Source organism: Mustela erminea, chromosome 6, assembly GCF_009829155.1.
Source record: "Mustela erminea isolate mMusErm1 chromosome 6, mMusErm1.Pri, whole genome shotgun sequence".
NCBI classification, from domain to species: domain Eukaryota; kingdom Metazoa; phylum Chordata; class Mammalia; order Carnivora; family Mustelidae; genus Mustela; species Mustela erminea.
The window spans coordinates 71,676,447-71,697,449 of NC_045619.1; the positions used below are offsets into that span (position 1 = coordinate 71,676,447).

The 21,003-nt window shown below is 36.7% G+C and overlaps 1 protein-coding gene across 2 annotated transcripts in view; it reads left to right on the forward strand.

Moving 5' to 3' along the window:
- Window positions 1-5,055, forward strand: part of ST8SIA1 (ST8 alpha-N-acetyl-neuraminide alpha-2,8-sialyltransferase 1) — a 158,333-nt gene extending 153,278 nt beyond the window's left edge. For both annotated transcript variants that reach the window (XM_032347690.1, XM_032347691.1), the window contains one exon: window positions 501-5,055. In XM_032347690.1, the coding sequence (XP_032203581.1) occupies window positions 501-987 (487 nt within the window). In that variant the 3' untranslated portion in view covers window positions 988-5,055. The remainder of the gene's footprint in view (window positions 1-500) is intronic.
- Window positions 5,056-21,003: the final 15,948 nt, after the last annotated feature.

A 21,003-nucleotide genomic window follows, 5' to 3' on the forward strand; every position in this document is an offset into this window, starting at 1 on the left:
GGTCATGATCCTGGGGTCCAGTGATCAAGCCCCACATTGAGCTCCCAGCTCCGTGGAGAGCCTGCTTCTCCCTCTCCCTCTGCTACTAGCCCCCCTGCTCATGCTCTCACTGTCTCAGATTAATAAATTTTTAAAAATCTTAAAAAAAAAATCCAAACCAACAATCAGCAACCTTTGTGAATTCATGAGTATTAAACCATTTTTACATTCCAGGCAAATAATTCTGGGAGAACAAAATGTACAGTACATTTTAGTTCAAAGGGAATTTCATTAAGGACTCTTAACCTGAATTTAAGACTGTTGGGGTTGGGGAAAGCCAAGCTACTTGATGAGAAATAATTGGTAAGTTCAAGGAAGATTTTAAATATAAGTGAAGCATCTTTCACGTTTTTTCCCCCTGAGATAATGTGAACTATCAGGGCCATCAGACGAACAATAGAGTGGAATGTGATGAGTTCCTTTTCTCAGGGTTTAGCTGAGCCTCTTCTTCTCTATAATAGGTTTCAGAATCTGCTGTGGTCCAGGAAGACTTTTGTGGACAACATGAAGATCTATAACCACAGTTACATCTACATGCCTGCCTTCTCTATGAAGACGGGAACAGAGCCATCTCTCCGGGTTTATTACACACTGTCAGATGTTGGTGCCAATCAAACAGTGCTCTTTGCCAACCCCAACTTTCTGCGTAGCATTGGAAAGTTCTGGAAAAGTAGGGGAATCCATGCCAAGCGCCTGTCCACAGGACTCTTTCTGGTGAGTGCGGCTCTGGGCCTCTGTGAAGAGGTCGCTATCTATGGTTTCTGGCCCTTCTCTGTGAATATGCATGAGCAGCCCATCAGCCACCACTATTACGATAACGTCTTGCCCTTCTCTGGCTTCCATGCCATGCCAGAGGAATTTCTCCAGCTCTGGTATCTTCATAAAATCGGTGCACTGAGAATGCAGCTAGACCCATGTGAAGACACTTCACTGCAGCCCACTTCCTAGGGACCATGGAAAAAAGAAAGAACTGAGACAGGGTATTTTTGTTAGGTTTTCTACATGACTCCAAAAGGTCAAGTCATTCCATGGATTCACATGGGCCACTTGGAAAAATAAGACAAAACAACTATAAAAACCCAAGAGAAACTTTACTTTGGATGTTGTCTTGGAGGACAAATAAGAAATGAAACATCCTGTGAAATATTTTGTAGCACATTGTGGATTTTCAACCAGTAACATGCTGATGAGGTGATGTTGGTGAAGCACATTTTGGTGGTTCAAATCTAGAAGATGCAGTTCACAAGACAGAGCTCTAATTGCTGCAGTTGAGGAATTAATCAAGGGAGAATAAAGGAAATGCCAGGCAAAGTGTTACTGATTATCAACACAATCTGGCTTTAGGGGAAACAAACAAACAATCAAACCTATCTTATATCTTAGAAGTATAGGTTTTTAAATAATGATTATTTATTTTTGCCCTATTTAGGGGCAGTGAGTGGGTGATGAGGTAGATTTAAAAAAATCCCTTACTGAGTAATAAAGATATAAAACACTACAGCTAATTATTGTGATTTGTTGAACCAAGTCTATGTTAACTCTAGTCTCCTTCCATTTAAAAAATGTTAAGAATTGCTTCCTCCCCTTCTGTCAAGTCTACTTAGACAATGTGAAACATTGTTGAATTTAGACTGTGTTGATTCATACTCTGGATAACATGAGCCACTTTCCCTCCTCAGAATTGAGGGCATAAACTCAATTTTAGGTCTGCACTATTTAATGCTGTTTGTATTATTATGTTATTTTAGTGCAAAAGGACTACAAATGTGAGTGCATTATTTATTTGCAAATTGGCATAATTGTCTTCATAATTTAATACTCAGATAAAGTAAAGCACAATGATGTAAAGTTTAGTCACAAAACAGACTGGAAGGCACATCCCTTTTCTGTCTACCATGGTATACTCACTCCAGGATACATGCACACAAATAAAACGTATATATTCATGTACACACATACTCACACATACACACAATTAAACAAAACTCATTCCCACACAACTCCGAAAGCTGTACCCGCATGACCGAGTCTGGAAAAATCTGTCATCATTGTTGAAAAGCTACAGTTGAATTATCCACTACCCAATACTCACTACCCCTTGACATAGGACAAGCCAGCTCACCTGTTGTTGCACATAAAGCTCACAGCAGCGTGACCCCCACATGCTTACCCCAAATGAATGGAATTGTTTTGCTCATTCTGACTCTCCCTAACATTTCAATGGACCCTGTGTTGAGCATGGTCACATACATGTGGTTCATACAAGTAAAGGGATGTGAATTCACAGATGTGGATTTCCTTGGTAGTAGTAGGTAAGGCCACTTAGAAAGCTTTTATATAAGCTTCGACAAACTGCAAACAAACTCCCCTGACAGATTATAAACAGTTAAGTGTGTTTATGTGTGCAAGGAAGGTAAAGGAAACCTTTCACTGTCTTTGTTCTTTGGAATGCCTTAATCTAAAAGGAGACACTAGAAATCACTATTTTTATTCGTTTAAATGTCACCAAAATGTAGGAAAACTATGCCAAAAAGTTCTGCTCATTTTTAATGGTAGAAACTTAGTCTACCATATCAATTAAAACAGGTGGCAGTTTTTGGTGGGTTCATTTAAAAGCATTGAGACAACAGAGCCCTTGGAAAAATTCTGTATCACCACCAGAATAAGCAATTTCTAAGTAAGACTAAATTTTGAGGTTCTTATAGAAATCAGCAGTTTAAAAATGACTGGTTGACATGACACATATTATACAGATGCTTGGAGAGTTAAGAATTTGAGAATACTGATTCCGTACAGGACTGATTTGTTATTTTGATCTATATGGCAGCAAAAACGTGATGAGAATGTACTAGGAGTGAACTCTGTTGAATACAGGATAGATATGAAACCCTAAACCTATTTCCTTTTTAAAGCCATTGTTATTACTTAATAATTACCATAAAAAGGAATCTATTTTTACCTATACACTTCATCAAAAATGTAAAAGTGCTAATGAAGAACCTGTGTCCTGCAAATTAGCATTTTAACTGATGAAGTTGTTAAAATGTAACTAAAGAGCTCCATCAAGCCCATGCATCCCAGTTCCACTGAAGCTGCCCTTTGGAAATTGAACATCTTGTTATGATTTCTGGGATAGATTTACACAATGAATTGTGCAATTTTCAGACTATAAATTTGTGGCTTCCGAAAGGCAGAACAGAAATCGCCCAAGATGATAATGTTGAATTAGACCAGTACTTCTCAGCTGGGGTGGTTCCCCTTCCCTATCCGGTGACATTCGGCAGTGTGTAGAGACATTTTTGATTTTTGTGATTTGGAGAATGCTCCTGGCGTTTAGGGGACAGAGGCTAGGGATCCCACTAAACACCCTACACTGGAGAGGTCAGCCGCTCACAGGGAAGGAATATTTAATTAATATTAAAATATTAATAGAGTCAAGGTTGATAAACCCTGGATTAGACCAAAAGAATGCTTTGATTCCTCCAAATTGTCTTCACTTAGGGACACCTATACATGCTCACATCATTTGGAATATGACTACAGTTGAATGAGAATGGTTTCTTAGAGTAGATTACAGATGGCATTATTTTATATTGACTCAAAGATATGCCATACATATTCCTTTTTCATGGTTAGATAGAGGTATCTAAACTAGGAGTGTGACTATCCTTGTGTGTGTATGTGTGTGTGTGTGTACGCACATGTGTGTTGTAGCATAAAGTCATACATATCTATCCTTATTGAAATATATGTTTTCTAAGTGACACTCTCTCCAGAATTATCTTGCAGAAGAGACTGGAATACTCTGTTACTGTTAATTATTTGAACTCAAAGCACCTGTTATTTTATTCTCTTTATCTGGAATGGGGCCTCATACTTTGCCAAATTTGGTCAATGACATGTTAATACTAATGATCCATAAGATTAGCTCAGAAGATATTCAGGTGATGCTAGACATACTCAGTAAGAAAATTTTTCATTGTCTTCAATGCATCTGCCAAGAAAGTGTGTCAACCTCTAATATCGGTCTAATTTTGAAATTGCTTTTTATTGGCAAAAATTAGTTTTCTCCCTGGGGACAAAAGAGGGAGTGACGAAACTGGCATGGGTACCTGACTTGATTTTTACCTTTTATCAGCTCCCTCAGTCCCAGTTTGAGAATTGCTTTGACGCTCAGGACCATAAGTAAGGGTGACCTCTGTTTAATTTAGTTACATTAGAGTAAAATTAATATAGGTGAAGGATTAGGTCATTCTCTAAGACAGAAAAGTGATTTTTTGTATGAAAGATTTTTGTATGGAAGAGAACAATGGATACATATACTTTAAGTAGAGTATTTGATCAACAGTTTATATAAACATCTAAACTGCAACCAAGACATGAAGTTAAAGAGGGCCCATGGGATTTTGTTTCTATATAGTTCACTTCTAATTTAAAAAGGTAAATATTCCAAAATGATACAAAGGACCCCAAATGATAGATACCCAGACAACACCTGTTTGGTTTTGTGATGCCTGATGCCCTTGGCTACAAGACTAATTTTAGGTTATACGTAACTTGTACCTGAAGCAGTGGGCAACATAACTTCACAATCTATGTGGAAAACAATGGAAGAAATCCCAGGATTCTGAATTTGACAAATATATTCTTAAATTATTCAGAAGCTTTACAGAAGTGTTAGAGATGATTCTGAAATAGAAAAAAATATCAAGAACATTTCTCTGGTCAGCAACTGTCACAGTTTTTATAATGTATTATATACAGCTTTCTATTTCTTTGAAAAATAAGACTCCATAATTTTAATTTTTATGTTTAAAAATAGTGGCTTTGTGAAATTTTTAATGGACAAATCCTTGTTAGGAAGGACCTAATACATAAAAAACAGCACAGTCCACCAAAAACTTTAGGGAATTCTGATTGTGTTGTACAAAAATGTTCCCACCAGAACCAGGTAATAGTTTCTGCTCCCTTTATAGAGTCCCAGGGATCAAGAGCTGTAAAGACTTTTGTGAGAACCCAAGGACAGATATGCAGAGGCATAAGGACTGAGAGCATCACTATGCTTTTTATATTTTTATCTTCCCAGTGTGGAGGTCAACTCTCAGTTGATGACTTTCAGTGAGCGCACATCAGGAAGTCAATAAACAACTATAAGGCACCTAGAACTTAGGTCGAGCCTCTGGCAAAATCTGTAGTAACTAACTAAATATAGCCAGCCACTTGGGTCTCTGTGCCAGGGAGAGGATGAGGCAAGTGGAAAGGAGGAGAAAACCCTACTCCCAAGCTCTCAGAGTACAGAAGGGTCAGAGAAGTCTCTGCCCTTGACCTTGACTTTCCAGCACTATCTATTTCTATCTCTACCAGGAGGCTGGGCTCTCTGTGGGGTCAAGCTAGTAGCCTTGTGACTGGGGACTTGGTGTGAAAACTTGCTGAGAAGCTTAAAATTTTACACTGCCTTAAACAGTATTTTTTTCCCCTTAAATTTGTGCTCTCTAAATTTGGGTGTCCTGTGACAGAATTCTGGTCACCCTGACCTAATTATGGCCCCATCAGTGATGATTAAAAATGGAACTTTTTTCCCATTCAGATGAATTTTCTGAGTTCTTGAAGCTAGGGAGATGGCAAATATAGTTGACCCTTGAAGGACACAGATGAAAACTACACGGGTCTACTTATATATGGATTTTTTTTTTTAATAAATGTAGTGAAGTACTGTAAATGTGTTTTCCTTATGATTTTCTTTTTTTTTAATTTTTAATTTTTTTAACATATAATGTATTATTAGCCCCAGGGGTACAGGTCTGTGAATCGCCAGGTTTACACACTTCACAGCACTCACCACAGCACATACCCTCCCCAATGTCCATAACCCAACCACCCCATCCCTACCCCCCTCCCCCTGGCAACCCTCAGTTTGTTTTGTGACAGTAAGAGTCTCTTATGGTTTGTCTCCCTCCTGATCCCATCTTGTTTCATTTATTCCTTTCCTAACCCCCAAACCCCCCACGTTGCCTCTCAACTTCCTCATATTCCTTATGATTTTCTCAATAACATTTTCTTTTCTCTGACTTTCTTCATTGTAAGAATACAGTATATAATACAAATAACATACAAAGTATGTGTTAATTGACTGTTGATGTTGATAAAACTTCCCATCAAAATTAGACATGGTAGTTAGGGACTAGTTATGTTTGGGGGGAGTCAAAGTTTGCAAACAGATTTTTGACTGCATGGCAGGGTTGACCTGATCCCCACATTGGAGCGGACTGTGTTCCATCAGTTTTTATATAGTCTCTTTAAAAGCTGGGGAGACTGATCCAAAACAATCTGGAAGCCTAGAATATTTGTTTTTGATTCCTAAATATGAGGGCAGAATATTTAGGTTGAACACTGTAAGAGACCTATCTTGTAAGTGGAAAGAGACTTATATGAAACTACAATTGCCATAGCCTTTTTTTTTCCGTATCATCAGAAAATGGTTACTGTTGACTCTAACCTCAGCCAAGGCGTCTCCTGCATTTTTTACATACCTCCTAGTGGTGAAAGATCGAAACAAGTCAGGAAAGGAAACCTCATTCAAACATAAGACAGCCTCTGCTCATCATCACAATATCTGTCTCCTTCTGATTTTCTTCTTTCTGGTGCCAACATTACTGATTTCTTCTCTAACAAATAAGGAATAAATAACTTATAAATTGACATATAATACCTGTGAACATTTATGCAATAATCAAAGCCCACAGCTGTAACTTTTTTAAAGCACAAGAGAGGAATTATATTTTGTTCATGGTCATTTCTGTGCCTACCTCCTCTGTGTTCTTACTGATCTCTGCATTGTGCTAAAATCCTTTCTCATTTTGCTTTCCTGTTAAAGCTGTAGGATATAATCAATGATGCAAAGCTGTTTGGGAGTTTTATAGAATAATATTCAAATATATTGATCATGTCTCTTTCTCCTTCTATATAATTAGATTTTCCCCCAGTTAATCATTTTAAAAGCATATGTTTCACATGATACCAATGAACATCTAAGGGGTATGAGTTTATCCAGGGCAGAGAAAATTGGGAGCCAGATATATCTGTTTTTCTCTGTATCATAAGAAAAATGGAAAATTGTAATAAAAAAGGGTTTAAGCAAAATGAAAAAGAGAAAGATAAAATTAGGATTTTAATTGTGAAGGACCCCTGGGAGGGATCTGAGTATGAAGCTAAGCACAGAGCACAGGGGCTGTTGTCCTTGAGTGCAGCCCCAAGAATAGAACCTTTCAAAACATTTTAAAGGAAATATATTGTTATGCCGTTGTTATGGCTCATGATGAAAAGACACTAGAGGAAGCAATGTGAGAGCCAGATGGTGAGACACTTAGGGAAGAAAATGGAACAGCCGCACCAGTTTACCTACTTGGCCCTTTTGCCCCAACTCCGAGTCATGCTTTCCTTGGTGTCTGAGCTGGGATATGCAAACGCTGCCATTTCCATGGCCCCTTTTTATCTCTACTTTGACGCATGCACAAGGTTATTATTTAGATCTGGCATGGTGAGGCAGCGATAGTAGGAAGTGTCACTTTGAACTTGATCCTTTGAAACATGGTCACCATATGCTATGCCAAGTGACAGTTACAAAGATTTAGATGCATTTTCTCCCCTCTGTTCTAGTGCAAACACACACACACACACACACACACACACACACACACACACACACACACCCCTTGCATTATTTATGCCCATTGAAAAGAGAAAAATGGCTGAGCAGGTGGAGGTGGCAGAGGGTGCCTTAACTTTTTCCAGCTTGGGTCCCACTTGCTTCTGTATTTCCTTCCTGTGCCCCAGTCACTTTAGAGGCGTAGCTGTGTCTGTTCCAAGTTGTATCTTTACCAACAGCAAGAACTCTTATAAATGTAGAGAATGTGACTCTTTTATATAAATGCACAATAGTATATAGGCCTTGGAGACGTCTGATAAAGGTATGTAAATATCCTTTGTTGAAGTAGTAGAACTTTCTTATAGAGAGCTCCTTAGATAGCTACAGGAAAACTAAAAATGATTATATTAAAAATGTTTGTTTCTCCAGCAAACACTAGCATTCATGGAAGCAAGGAAACAATTTGTTTCTATTTCCACTCTTAAGCCCCAATTCTTTGTGCTTTCCTATCTATAAGTTACTACAGACATCCCTCTCGACAGACAGGATTCCACAGTTTGTGGGGATTGATGGCCACAGGGGTACATCAGAGTCAGAGACACTAGAGGGAAGGGGAGAGAGGGGAGAGACGGACAAGGAGAAGCTCCACTGAAAAGCTTCTTTAATTTTTTTAAAAGTCTGGAACATCATTAGAACTCTAGGTACCACACAACAAAGTTGGTCTGAAAAGCTTTGAGGAATGAAAAGTTTCCCATTGTTCTCTTTAACTGGATGATTGCCCCTTCTGTATCATTCCACATGTGTGCAAACTGTTTCTCAGCCAATTCGCAGATGGGAGGTAAGAGAAAAATAGAGAAATTCAAATATTCTTTCTCATACAGTGTAGTTTGACTACCAGTCCCATAATGCAATAATTCTGGAAAAGATTTTTTAGATTAGACTATAAAATTGAAATCACCTTTGAAGTATATATGGAGTTACTTTTTCCTAATAAGGCTAAATTCCACTGGCAGGCGGTGTGGGGGAAAATCAATACACTTCATTTGTTCTTCTATTTTTTTTTTTTGAAGTTTCATGTAAAATGTAGCAGGTAAGAAAAAAACCTTAATTGATACTTTTTATAGTGTAACTTGAAAAAACAGTATCTATCTTGGTTCTGCTGAGTTGGTTTCTACAGTATCTAAATGCAATGTCATAGGAGGAGATTTGCTGTAAAAACATGTCTTTTTCTTTGGTGTGTTCATTGTAATTATGGCTGGTAGTGAGAAGGTTCAGTAAGTCTCAATTTCTCTACCTCCCTTACTTGGAGAAAATTTGGAAATGTACCCTGTGAATAAAATGATTTTTTTATAGCTTGCGAAGTCTTTTTATTTCCCAGAAGCGTATGGGTAATTCTGTTTCCTTTTCTATTCCTCTGTTTTGTATCCATATCAGCTACACTGATTTTTTTTTTCCTTCTGGATGAAAACTCATGCTGCTGGGTGAGAAAATTATTTTAGAAATACAGAACTCTAAATGCTATGAATAGAATACAAGAACACTATTGTTACTCTTGTGCAGGTAAAAGGCCTTATCTATTGGGCAAAGTAGAAAGAAAATTGAGCGCTTCTTTAATGTGATATATGTACATAAGCCTATTTTTTCCAGCGATAAAATTTTCCCTTTATGTAATGGGTTGGGATCAGTGTGTGTGTATCCTAGAGATACTTTAACAAATTCCTAACAGGATTCAAAATATTTAGATTCCCCTTCTGTTCATATGGGTGACTTTGACAAGCCCGAATGTGCCTTCTTGTCTAAATTATTTAGATAATTGCTTTGAACTCCCATTTCCCTTGGGATCTAGTGACCCAGTTCTGCCATACACTCTCTCAGCAGGAGGGACATTAGGCAAAGTGACCTTGGTCCATTCTTTATCATACATTTCACCTCAGACATTGATCAAGATGCTTTGTACAGATCTCCTTATTAATTCTCTGCGTTCGCTCTCACACAACAGCCTTTTGGGCTACAGCTATTTTAAGAAGGTCATTCTGCTACCTAATGTTAAGACTTCACTTTAGGTATTTAGCTGAATCATTCAGGGGTAAAAAAGGCAGAACTCTAGTATAAATGTGGGTTACCCTAACCTATTCTCAGACCATATGGAGAAAACAGATTTAACTTGTTTTTACCAACTATCATTAAGTTAAAAAAAAAATCTAGATATTACTGAGCTTAAGAACATTCAAAAACAGATATTAAGAATCCAAAAGCATTAATTACTCAAGAATCTCTAAACCAAAAAAGAAGGTAATTACAGTCTAGGTAATTCAGACTAGATTTTTGCTTGAAAACTTATTATTTTGGATGTACAGATTCTTGATGACATGAAGAACCAAAGATGTAGGATTATTCAATTGAATTTTGTGGGGTTCATTGTGAATGAGCTGGAGAACATGGGATGAAGTTGAGACTGTATCTGACTATGCTTAACATGTATAATTCTAAGACATATCTAGTTTCTAGGATTTTGAAAAGATGGGAAAACAAAAACCCTTTATGTTTTCTTTTATATCGATAGAATTAAAGTTGTTTCTTTACCACACAAGAGTCATGGTTTCCAGGCATGAATTTAAAAATCAGTATTTGGGAACTTTTTTTTTTTTTATAATCACAGTCAAAAGTTATAAGGCAATTGAGAGTGTGTTGGTCTCAGGATTTAATCAGGAAGATTTCAGCTTTTGCATGTGGAGGAGGGGTGAAAAGTAAGAATAGGAATGTTCGTTTGGTGGGTCACTTTCATCAACCTCCCACCAGTTGGATTACCAATCTGCTGCGACATGGTTTTCTTTTTTTTCTTTTTTTTTTTTTAATTTATTTTTTATTTATTTTCAGCATAACAGTATTCATTGTTTTTGCACCACACCCAGTGCTCCATGCAATCTGTGCCCTCTCTAATACCCACCACCTGGTTCCCCCAACCTCCACTCCCCCCGCCACTTCAAACCCCTCAGATTGTTTTTCAGAGTCCATAGTCTCTCATGGTTCACCTCCCCTTCCAATTTCCCCCAACTCCCTTTTTTTTTTTAATTTTTTATTTTTTATAAACATATATTTTTATCCCCAGGGGTACAGGTCTGTGAATCACCAGGTTTACACACTTCACAGCACTCACCAAAGCACATACCCGAATGTTCAACGTTGGCCTTTGCTATTATTGGCGGGGCCCTCGACAGATGTTAGAAGCCAGGTTATTGATTCCATGAATAAACTTCTATGCCTGCTACCAAAGCCACTTCGTATAGAAGCCCACCGAAGTAGCGCGGTAATTGAGAAAAGAGATTAACTGGTATCCATTTAGCACTCTGTTTTGTCTGGACCTCTTATAAAGGTAGGGTAGTTAATCCCTGCAGAGGCCAAGAATGATTACCAGTACTTTCCATCATGGAGCATGTGACAGTTTGTTCTCGCTGAAATAGATATTTATTTTGGATTTGCATTTCCCATCCTCAGTACTTCTGCCAGTACCCTACCTATGAACCTACATAATGAATTATTTACCATATTGGTATTGTATACAGCATGGAGCATCCTTTTGGCCAAGAAGCACATTTTACAGCAAAAGAGCATAGAAAGGAGCTTATGCCTATGGAATTAATGGGTATTCTCTACCATATTATGTAGAACATTCATTCTCAGTGAGAGGAATATTGCCTCCACAAGAGGAAAGAGTTGGTTCTAAAGGGAAAAAAACCCTTAGATATTACAATGACTAGAGGGAAAAAAAAATCTTAAAAGCTTCCTTGAGGGGCAGAGATGGGGATTTAAAAAAAAAGGTTAGAGAAATGCTGATCTAGAAGCACTTGCCCTACAGAACGTTGGTAGGGCCTAATAGAGACTCATTTTAAGAACCATCTGAGAGACAATATCTTAGGGGTGTGGCACCATCTTGTAAGATGTGGTGTGTGTTTTGCATAGTGACCAGTTTTTCCTGTATTTAGATACTTGGATCACATTTAGAGCATTTGGATCTGGTGACTAAGGGATGGAAGTAGGAGTGAATTCCACAAATTGTAGTATATTGTGCTTCCGTCATGGTTTAATTCAAAATACTTCCCAGTATTTTAATTCAAAATACTTTCCAGTTACCTTGTAATTCTTCTTTCACCCATGAGCTTTTAGAATTATATATTCTAATTCCCAGTATAAGGGGGGAGGGCAGTTAATGGTATCTTTTTAATCTTTTTTAACTTTAATTTTTTCATGATCAAAGGATACTCTATGTGTGATTTTAACTTCTTAAAATGTATTAAGACTTATTTTATGGCTCAGCTTCCACAATTACTTTGAAAGTCAGTACATTCTACAGTTGCTATCAGGAGTATAATAAATATGTTTATTAGGTCAAGTGTATCTTCACTGACATTTTATCTGTTTGCTCTATCAGTGACAGAAAAAGAAGTCCTAAATTCTTCCAATATGATATGCCCACGTCTCCTTTCATTCTATAAATTTTAGCTTTATGTGCTTTGCCATTCCGTCATAAACTATATAAATTGAAGAGTATGACTCCACGCCAAACAACTATGCTGCTCCTTCATACCCAACTATATGCAATTATAAGGCTTGGCCTAGCAGGCTTCCCGCGGAGAAGCTGTCCTGCCCACACCATATTTGTACGCAGCCAATATGCTGGTCTTCTGGAGTGGATTGCAGTCAAGGACTCAGGACCCCGGAGACAGCTACTGTCAGATGGGTGTCTGCATTCCTAGCCTAACACCTCAGTTTGAAGGCCTCATCAGGGGTCTATGCAAAGCAACTTTTCTCCACTTTGACTCAATACTTTCCCACACCTAGTTCTTCCCTCTGTCCCTGCTGGGGCCTTCAGGTTCATAAAGAGGGAGAAACCTTTTATGCTCCTTGGTGTGAGACCGTTCCCCCACCTGCACAGCATCTCCTGACTCCCCCTCCGCACCCCCGCCAGTGCTATTTCATGAGGAAAAATGAAACCCTTGGGAACTGGGGCCTGTTTTTGCTTCTCGTTTGCAATGTCACAGTAAGTGAATAAAGGCTTGATTATTAATTTTATTTGGCTCGTTATCTTAATTGGCCACCTCAATACCTGATTACTTGAAAGATGCATTTATAACTATTATATTTTCTTCAGGAATTGACCCTTTTTTGTTATACTTATAACAACACAAATATTATGCTATGAATAAATATCAAGATAAATGAGTAAATTTCATTTGTTAATTCTGGTAATCCTCCTTGTTTTGAAGTCTACTTTGACATCAAAAAAGCCTTACAAGATTTCTTATGCTTAATGTTTTTATGATATATCTTTTTCTATCCTTTTACTTTTATCCTAGTATATTTTTAAAATGCATTTCTTGTAAAAAACGTGTAGTTGGGTCTTGGTTAGCTTTGTATGTATTTTGACTGTCTCTCCCCTTTAACTGGAATGTCTAACCCCTTTATATTTAACATAGTTGCTGATTTGGGTTGGCTTAAGTATATCATCTTGCTCTTTGTTTTCTCTTTATTCACTGTGTTCCTTTTTCCTTTCAGGCCATTGTCTTGCTTTCTTTTAAATTAATTGTATATTTTATCAGCTACTTTATCTCCTGTATTAGCTTTTAACCTATGCTTTTATTGCAGTTCTTGCTCTAAGGATTATAATATGCTTTTTTAATCACAGTCTAACTTGAAGTAATATTATGCCACCTCACATAAAATAAAACAAGTTTACAACAGGATAAGCCACTTTACTCTGCCCTTCCTGTCCTTTTTTCCTATTGTCATATATTATGGACTGAATGTTTGTGTCCCCTACCCCGACTTCATATGTTGAGACCCTAACCCCCAATGTGATGATATTGAAAGGTGGGGCTTTTGAGAGAGAATTAGGATTAGAGGAGGGTCATGAAGGTGGAGCCCTTACGAATGGGTTGAGTGCCCTTTTAAGAGTGACAAGAGAGCTTGGTTCCTCTCTCTGCTCTCTTCCTTGGGAGGATACAAGAAGTCAGAAGTTTGGAACCTGGAAGAAAGTCTTCACCATACTTGACCATGCCAGTACCCCGATCTTGGACTTACAACCTACAGAAAGGAGTGAAATAAGCTTTTGTTCTTTATAAGCCATCCACTCTATGGAACTTTGCCAAGCTGCCCAAACTGACATGAAGACATCATGTCTATTACTACCATGCATGTTATAAACCCCATGATATACTATTGTTTTTGCTTGAAGTAGGTGGTTATCTTACAAAAATTAGGATAGTATGATGTACTTTTTCATGTTTACCCCATGTCCTAATTTCACGCTTTACAATCCTCCCTGTAAAACTGGTATCATTTCTTGACAGCCTGATGAAATTCTTTTAGCTTTCCTTGTAGTGCTGATAGTAAATTCTCTCAGGCTTTGTTTGTCTGAAAATCTCTATAATTCATCTTTATTTTTGAAATATATTTTACTGGATATAGACTTCTAGCTTGACAGTTTTTTACTGTTAGCATTTTAAATATGTCATTTCATTATTTTCTGGTTTATCTAGTGTTTGATGAGAATTTTGCTAAAATTGCCATTGTATTATATTGTTATATTTGCTTTACTTTCACTAACTTCTTTTAGGATTTTTTTTCTACATCTTTGGCCTTCAACACTTTGACAGAGGTCTCACCTTTGGACTTAGCAGTATCAGAGTCCCTAGTTCTAATTATCACCAAAATGTACAAATCTATGTGAGTTCTTGTGTTTTTCAAGTCCAGACTTACTAACCTTTTCCCATCAAAGTTGTTGGTGGTGGTGGCTTAGTAGGGAGGGGAATGTCAGGTCAAGTAGATTACTAATGCACCTGAGGATTTTCCTGTCCCTTGTGCTCCCATTACCAGCAGCTTGAATGGATTATTATTATTATTACTTATTTTTATTATTTAATGAACAAGTTACCCAATAGCTGTGTGGGAGATGAACATTATACTTTAATTAAAATATAATTGGGAAGTTAGTAAATTTTTAACAACTTTATTTAGGAATAGTTTATGTCCCATACAATTCACCCATTTTAAATGTATAGTTTGATTATTTTTAGTAAAATTTATGGTTGTGAATCCATTACAAGAGTCCAATTTTATAACTGTTCTGTTATACCCCCTAAGTTTCCTAGTTCTACTTTATGGAAAAGCCCTGCTCTCAGCCCAACAAATCTGGATCTGCTTATAGTTTTGTCTTTTCTGGAAACTATGTAATTGAAATAATAATACATAGTCGTTTGTCTCTGGCTTCGTTCACTTAGCAAATGTTTTTGAAGTTCATCTATGTCATTGCATGCATCAGTAGTTTGTTCCTTTTTATTGGTGAATAGTATTTCATAGTTGAATATTATTCCATTGTATGCATTTAGCACATCTAGCTTATTAATTCAGCAGTGAATGGGTGTTTGCATTTAAGTGATTGCCTATTTTGAATAATGTTTCTTTAAACATTTGTGTGTAGATTGCTAATTCACATGGTAAGATTTTCCTTTTAAGGAACTGCTAAATTGTTTTGCAAAAAAGCTATACCATTTTATACCACCCAGTGTAAATGTATGTTTGTTTCTTTATATCCTCAACAATGCTTGGTATTGTTGGGTTTTTAAAATATATATCCATTTTAGAGAGTATGTAATGATGTCTCTTTGTAGACTTAATGTTCACTTCCTTAATGACTAATGATGTTGACTGCATTTTTGGTGCTTATTAGCCATTTATATATCTCCTTTAATGGAATATCTATTAAAATCTTCTGCACTGCAGAGACACCTAGTGGCTCAGTCAGTTGGGCCGCTGCCTTCTGCTCAGGTCATGATCCCAGAGTCCTGGGATCGAGTCCTGCATCGGGCTCCTTGCTCAGTGGGGAGCCTGCTTCTCTCCTTGCCTCTGCCTGCTTGTGCTTTCAATCTCTCTCTGACAAAAAAAAAAAAAAAAAAAAGTCTTCTTCATTGCCTTTTTGGGAGGGTTCCTTTTATTATTGAGTTCTTAGATTAAAAAAAATACCTTTGTATACATGTCTTTTCTCAGGTATAATATTTACAATTATTTTTTCCTTGTCTATGCATTGTTTCTTAATTTTCTTGATTTTCTCTTGAAAATCAAAAGTTTTTCATTTTGATATTCATTTTATGCTTTTCCATGAAGATAATGTTACTGATGTTATCTGAAAATAAAAACACATGTATTTCTTTCTTTTAAATAAGTATGCCTTTCACTTCTTACTCTTATTAAACTGACTAAAACTTCAAACACAATGTTAAATAGAAATGCTAAGAATGAACATCTTTGCCTTATTCCTGATCTGATGTGAAAATGTTTTATTTTTCTGGATCAGTATAATTCTAGCTGTAATTTATTTTTGTGTATGCCCTTTATCCAAGTGAGAAATTTGATTTCTATCCCTAGTTTATTGAGAGTTGTTAACATGAATGTTTGTTATTTACAAATTCATTTCTGTGAATTTATTGAGATGATCATCTTTGGTTTCTTTATTCTGTTAATGTGTTGTATTAAAGTAATCAATTTAAAGATATTAAACCAACCTTGCATTTTTGTAATAACCTGCTCTCTCATGTTGTTTAAAATTTTTTATGTATTTCAGGATTTGGTCTGCTAATACGTTGGTAAGGATTTTGTATCCGTGTTCATGAGGGATATTGGTCTGTTTGCTTTCCTTGTGATATTTTTGGCTTTGAGGTAATACTGACTTCATAAAATGGGCGGGATATGTCTCCTTCTCTACTTCTATAAGAGTCTGCCTGAGATTCATATTATTTCTTCACCAAATTGTTGACAGAATGCACTAGTAAAACCATCTGGACCTTAGTGTTTTTTGATGGGAAAAAATTCAATTAGCCATTTATATTTCTTCCCAGAATATAGGTATTCAGAATTTCCACAAGTTTGCTTTGTTAATTTGGGTAATTTGTCTCATTTTTTGGCATAAACCTCTAGATGATATTCTGTTATTATCCTTTTAATTTCTCTAAGTCTGGGGTGAAATCTCCACTTTTACTTCTACATGTATAGTTTAGGTCTTTCTTTTTTCTTCAGCTTAATCTAGTTAAAGTTTAGCAATTGTTTTTGTCTTTGTAAAAAAGAAATTTGAGGTTTCATTCATTCTTTTTTAAGATTTCATTTCAGACACTTGAGTGGTTCAGTTGGTTAAACATTTGCCTTTTGCTCAGGTCATGATCCCAAGATCCTGGCATCGAGCCCCACATGGGGCTCCTCCTGCTCAGTGGGGATTTTGCTTCTCCCTCTGTCCTCTGTTCCTCCCCCTGCTTGTGCTTGTTTTCTCTCTTTCCCACTCTCAAATAAATAAATAAATAAATAAAATATTTTTAAAAAATAAGATTTCATTTGATTTTTGCTTCAAGCTGTGTTACATTCTTCTTTCTACCTTTCTTTACTTTGATTTGTTCCTGGAGGGATAAAGATAAAGTGCTATGGTAGTTTAAACAATGATTACTTCTCAATCTTGAGTCTGGGAATCGTTGAGGAGACAGTGGAATTCAGGCTGGATCTTGAAGAGGAATAGTACCTCATGATTATGTATAGATTAAAAAAATAATAATAAGAGGTGATGGGGAAAGACATTTCAGGAAGATGGAATAACACAAGGAATTCAGGCAAGTGAAAAGTATATAGGAAACAATGGATAGTTCACATTGTGAAATATACCAAAAAAACCCAAATATACCAACTATAACAATTAATTTAAATGTACTAAAGTCTCCTGCTAAAAGACAAATGTCCTGCCTTTGTGTTGTGTTTGTCAAATTGGAGTTTTGTCTAATTTGTCTATATTTAATATATTTTGAAGCTATGTTATTAGGTACAGTTTTAGAACTGTTAAATCTTTCTGATGACTGAATATGTTGAATTTATTCCAGAATACAAGGAGACTTTAATATTAGACAATAATATAATGAATCACATTAACTTGATTAAATCATGAAATGTCATGATTGTATCAGTAGTTTAAGAAAAATCACGAGGGGGGCACCTGGGTGGCTCAGTGGGTTAAGCCTCTGCCTTTGGCTCAGGAATGCCTCAGGATTTTGAGGAATGCCAAGGTCCTGGGATCGAGCCCCATATCAGGCTCTCTGCTCAGCAGGGCACCTGCTTCCTCCTCTCTCTCTGCCTGCCTCTCTGCCTACTTGTGATCTCTATCTGTCAAATAAATAAATAAAATCTTAAAAAAAAATCATGAGCAGAAATTTAATAATGATTCCTGATTTTTAAATTTTTTTTGTCAGTTTAGGAATAGAAGATATGGGACACCTGGGTGGCTCAGTCAAATAAGTGTCTGACTGGATTTCAGCTCAAGTCATGATCTCAGGGTTGTAAGATTGAGTCCCCCCCCCCGCACTGGGCTCCACACTAGGCATGGGGTCTGCTTAAGAGTTTCTCCCTCTTTCTCTCTATACCACCCCCATCCTCTCTCCCTCTCAAAAAAAAAAAAAAAAAAAAAAAAAAAAGATAATTTTCTTAACTTTATAATGGTAGCTACCCAAGAAAAGCATAGCAAAAGTCATTCTTAGTGGTGAAACATTAGAAACATGCCTTTAAGAATAAAGAATGAGAGTAGGATGTCATATTATTCAATATTTTCCTTGGGATCTAGTGGCACAATAAGAAAATAAAAAGAAATAAACACAAAAGAACTTGAAAGGCAAATGCAAAGCTCTTCTTTATGAAAATGATAAGAAACCCAAAATTATCATCTAATTCACCTATCAAAGTTTGCTGAATCTGTAAAATTAATGCACAAATTTATCAAAGTCACCAGACGTAAGATCAACATATGAAAGTATATTTCATTTTGTATCACCAGTAATAGTTATAAAATACTAAATGAAACCATTTATGATCCTCACAAGAATAATGATGTATCAGTCCATAATAAACACAAGATGCACAGATCTTTTATGGAGTAATTATAAAATGTATTGAAAGACAGTAAAAAAAATGTACGTTAATTGGAGAAATGCACTATACTCATGAACAGAAAGATTCTTAAAGATGTCATAGCTCTTAACATTGATCTAGGCCTATAGAGTTACAATTAACTTGTAACTTGCATGGAAAAGAAAAGAGCCAAGAATAGCCAAGACACCCCAAGTTACTATAGTTTCAGTGAGCTTCTCCTTTACTGTTAAGGTACATTGTTAAGGTGCAATGTTAAGGTACATTGAAAATCAAATTACAGTGTATGTTATGTGACGCTGTTGGATACCAATTCCATGTGACTTTCAGCCAGTCCACCATTAACTCAACCATGATCATTCAATTATTTTGCCATGTACACACAGTGGCATTTTTAGAGCCGAACTCATTCTTAGGTTTCATGTTGTAGCTAAAATTGATATATGGAGATAATTTTCAGTTATCAGTAATTATGTGTATTATCAGACTGATAAGCTAATTTTTATCACTTGTGCTCACTATCATGATCTCTTTTACACCATTAACATTGTCAATATGATTTTGAGGAATGTTTCTAACTTAACGGTTTCACAAGGATTTTCAATTTACCATTATTACCGTTTCTGCTTTTTCCTCAAATGAATCATGTAGCATTGCAGGTAAACAACTTCTATTTCAAATTATCCTGAAGGAACTGACAATGTAAATCTTACCGATCGTCTTGTACAGTGCATGAACAGATCACACCATTCTCTCATTACTTTAAAGTTTCTGTTATCTATTCAGAGGGGCGCCGGCAAATTTTCTCTGGTTGCATTTCTTGATACATGATAAGCAATCTGTTTGTATTAATCTCAGTAATAAACTATGACATAGCTCTATCGACCTTTGCAGTTCTCATAGAAAACTTAGTTGTTTTACAGCACAATCTGGGAATACAATCATTCTTCCAAAAACTATTCAGTTCAGACTAATCAATGTACAAATTCACTGCATAAATTTCCTGCCTTTTGGCATACATAATAGCTGTCTGTTTTTATGCCAAATTATGGCTCTCTATTTATACCTGTAGATATGCAATTGTTAGTGTATCTTAATATATATCTTTTTAAAGTATTGAAATGGCAGTTAAATTTAACAAAAGTGGGACAAGCAAAGCCCGTAGTTGAACTGATGTGAACCTGAGAGGTGCCCTAACCAAGTTTGCACCTTTGTGGACAATGACGAGGTCAAGAACACCACACAGCTAGGAGTGATATGGAGACACATCACATGTAAGATGTGGTTTGATTTCAGAAGTGTTAAAATATGAAAAGATGTATTTTGGAACCAATAAAACACTCTATCCTCCATTCCTGGGGTGAAAGAGAAGGCAATTTGGAAGGAGGCAGAAGCACAAGTCAATGCTGCAGCCGAGAATTAATGAGTTCTCATATCCTGCAGCTGGTCTTTCTCCTCAGAAGAATAAATTAGAGAAATAAGAAAAGGACCGTGAATTAATAGTCAGAGATCATTCCCTTGAAAGCTTGTTCCACAAATTCTTGTTCATCTGGGCTCCCTCCAAAGGCTGGTTTTGCACACTAGGGGGCTCTAACACACAACATGTCAAATGAAATACTGGTAGCCTGTTCTTTAAAAAAAAAAAAGTTTTCTCAACAAAATATTTACTGAGCATGAATTGTTAGGCTCAGAGTGAGGAAAATAAAAATGAGTACGTTCTATACTCAGCCTATAGGAGACTGAGAGTTTGGTATAGGAAATGAAGCACATACGAAAGTTAAAATGAAGGGAGGCATGAAACAGTGTTGGAAAACAGAAACAAAGAATTATAAACTGTCAAAAGAAGAGTGAATCCTTCCTTAGATCAGCTTAAAAATCTTTGACTTGGTAAAAAAAAAAAAAAAAAAAAATTAAGCATCTCCCTAAGTGAAGTGGTCAGACCCTGTATTTCAAGGGACCATCCTGCCTGGGGTGTGGGAAGGACGGGAGCTGAGACCCTGGCCCCTGGAGAGCACCCTCGAGGGGCTGCCCTCGTTCAATCACTGACACCGGCTCTTCTCCTCCTGCCTTCCTCTCTCCTTCCCTTCTCTCCCTAGACATCCCTTCTTTCGTCGTCTTCTTTCTTGGAAGATTCCAGACTCTAATGACCTGGCAGCAACTCTACTATATGGCCTTAATCTCATGGGCAAGGCAAATTCTGGGACGTCTTCTTTTCCCAGAAAATTTGACAACTATCAAGACCCCTAACTAATATGACTGCATTTTCTTTTCTTTAGGATTTTATTTATTTATTTGACAGAGAGATCACAAGTAGGCAGAGAGGCAGGCAGAGAGAGAGGGGGAAGAAGGCTCCCTGCTGAGCAGAGAGCCCG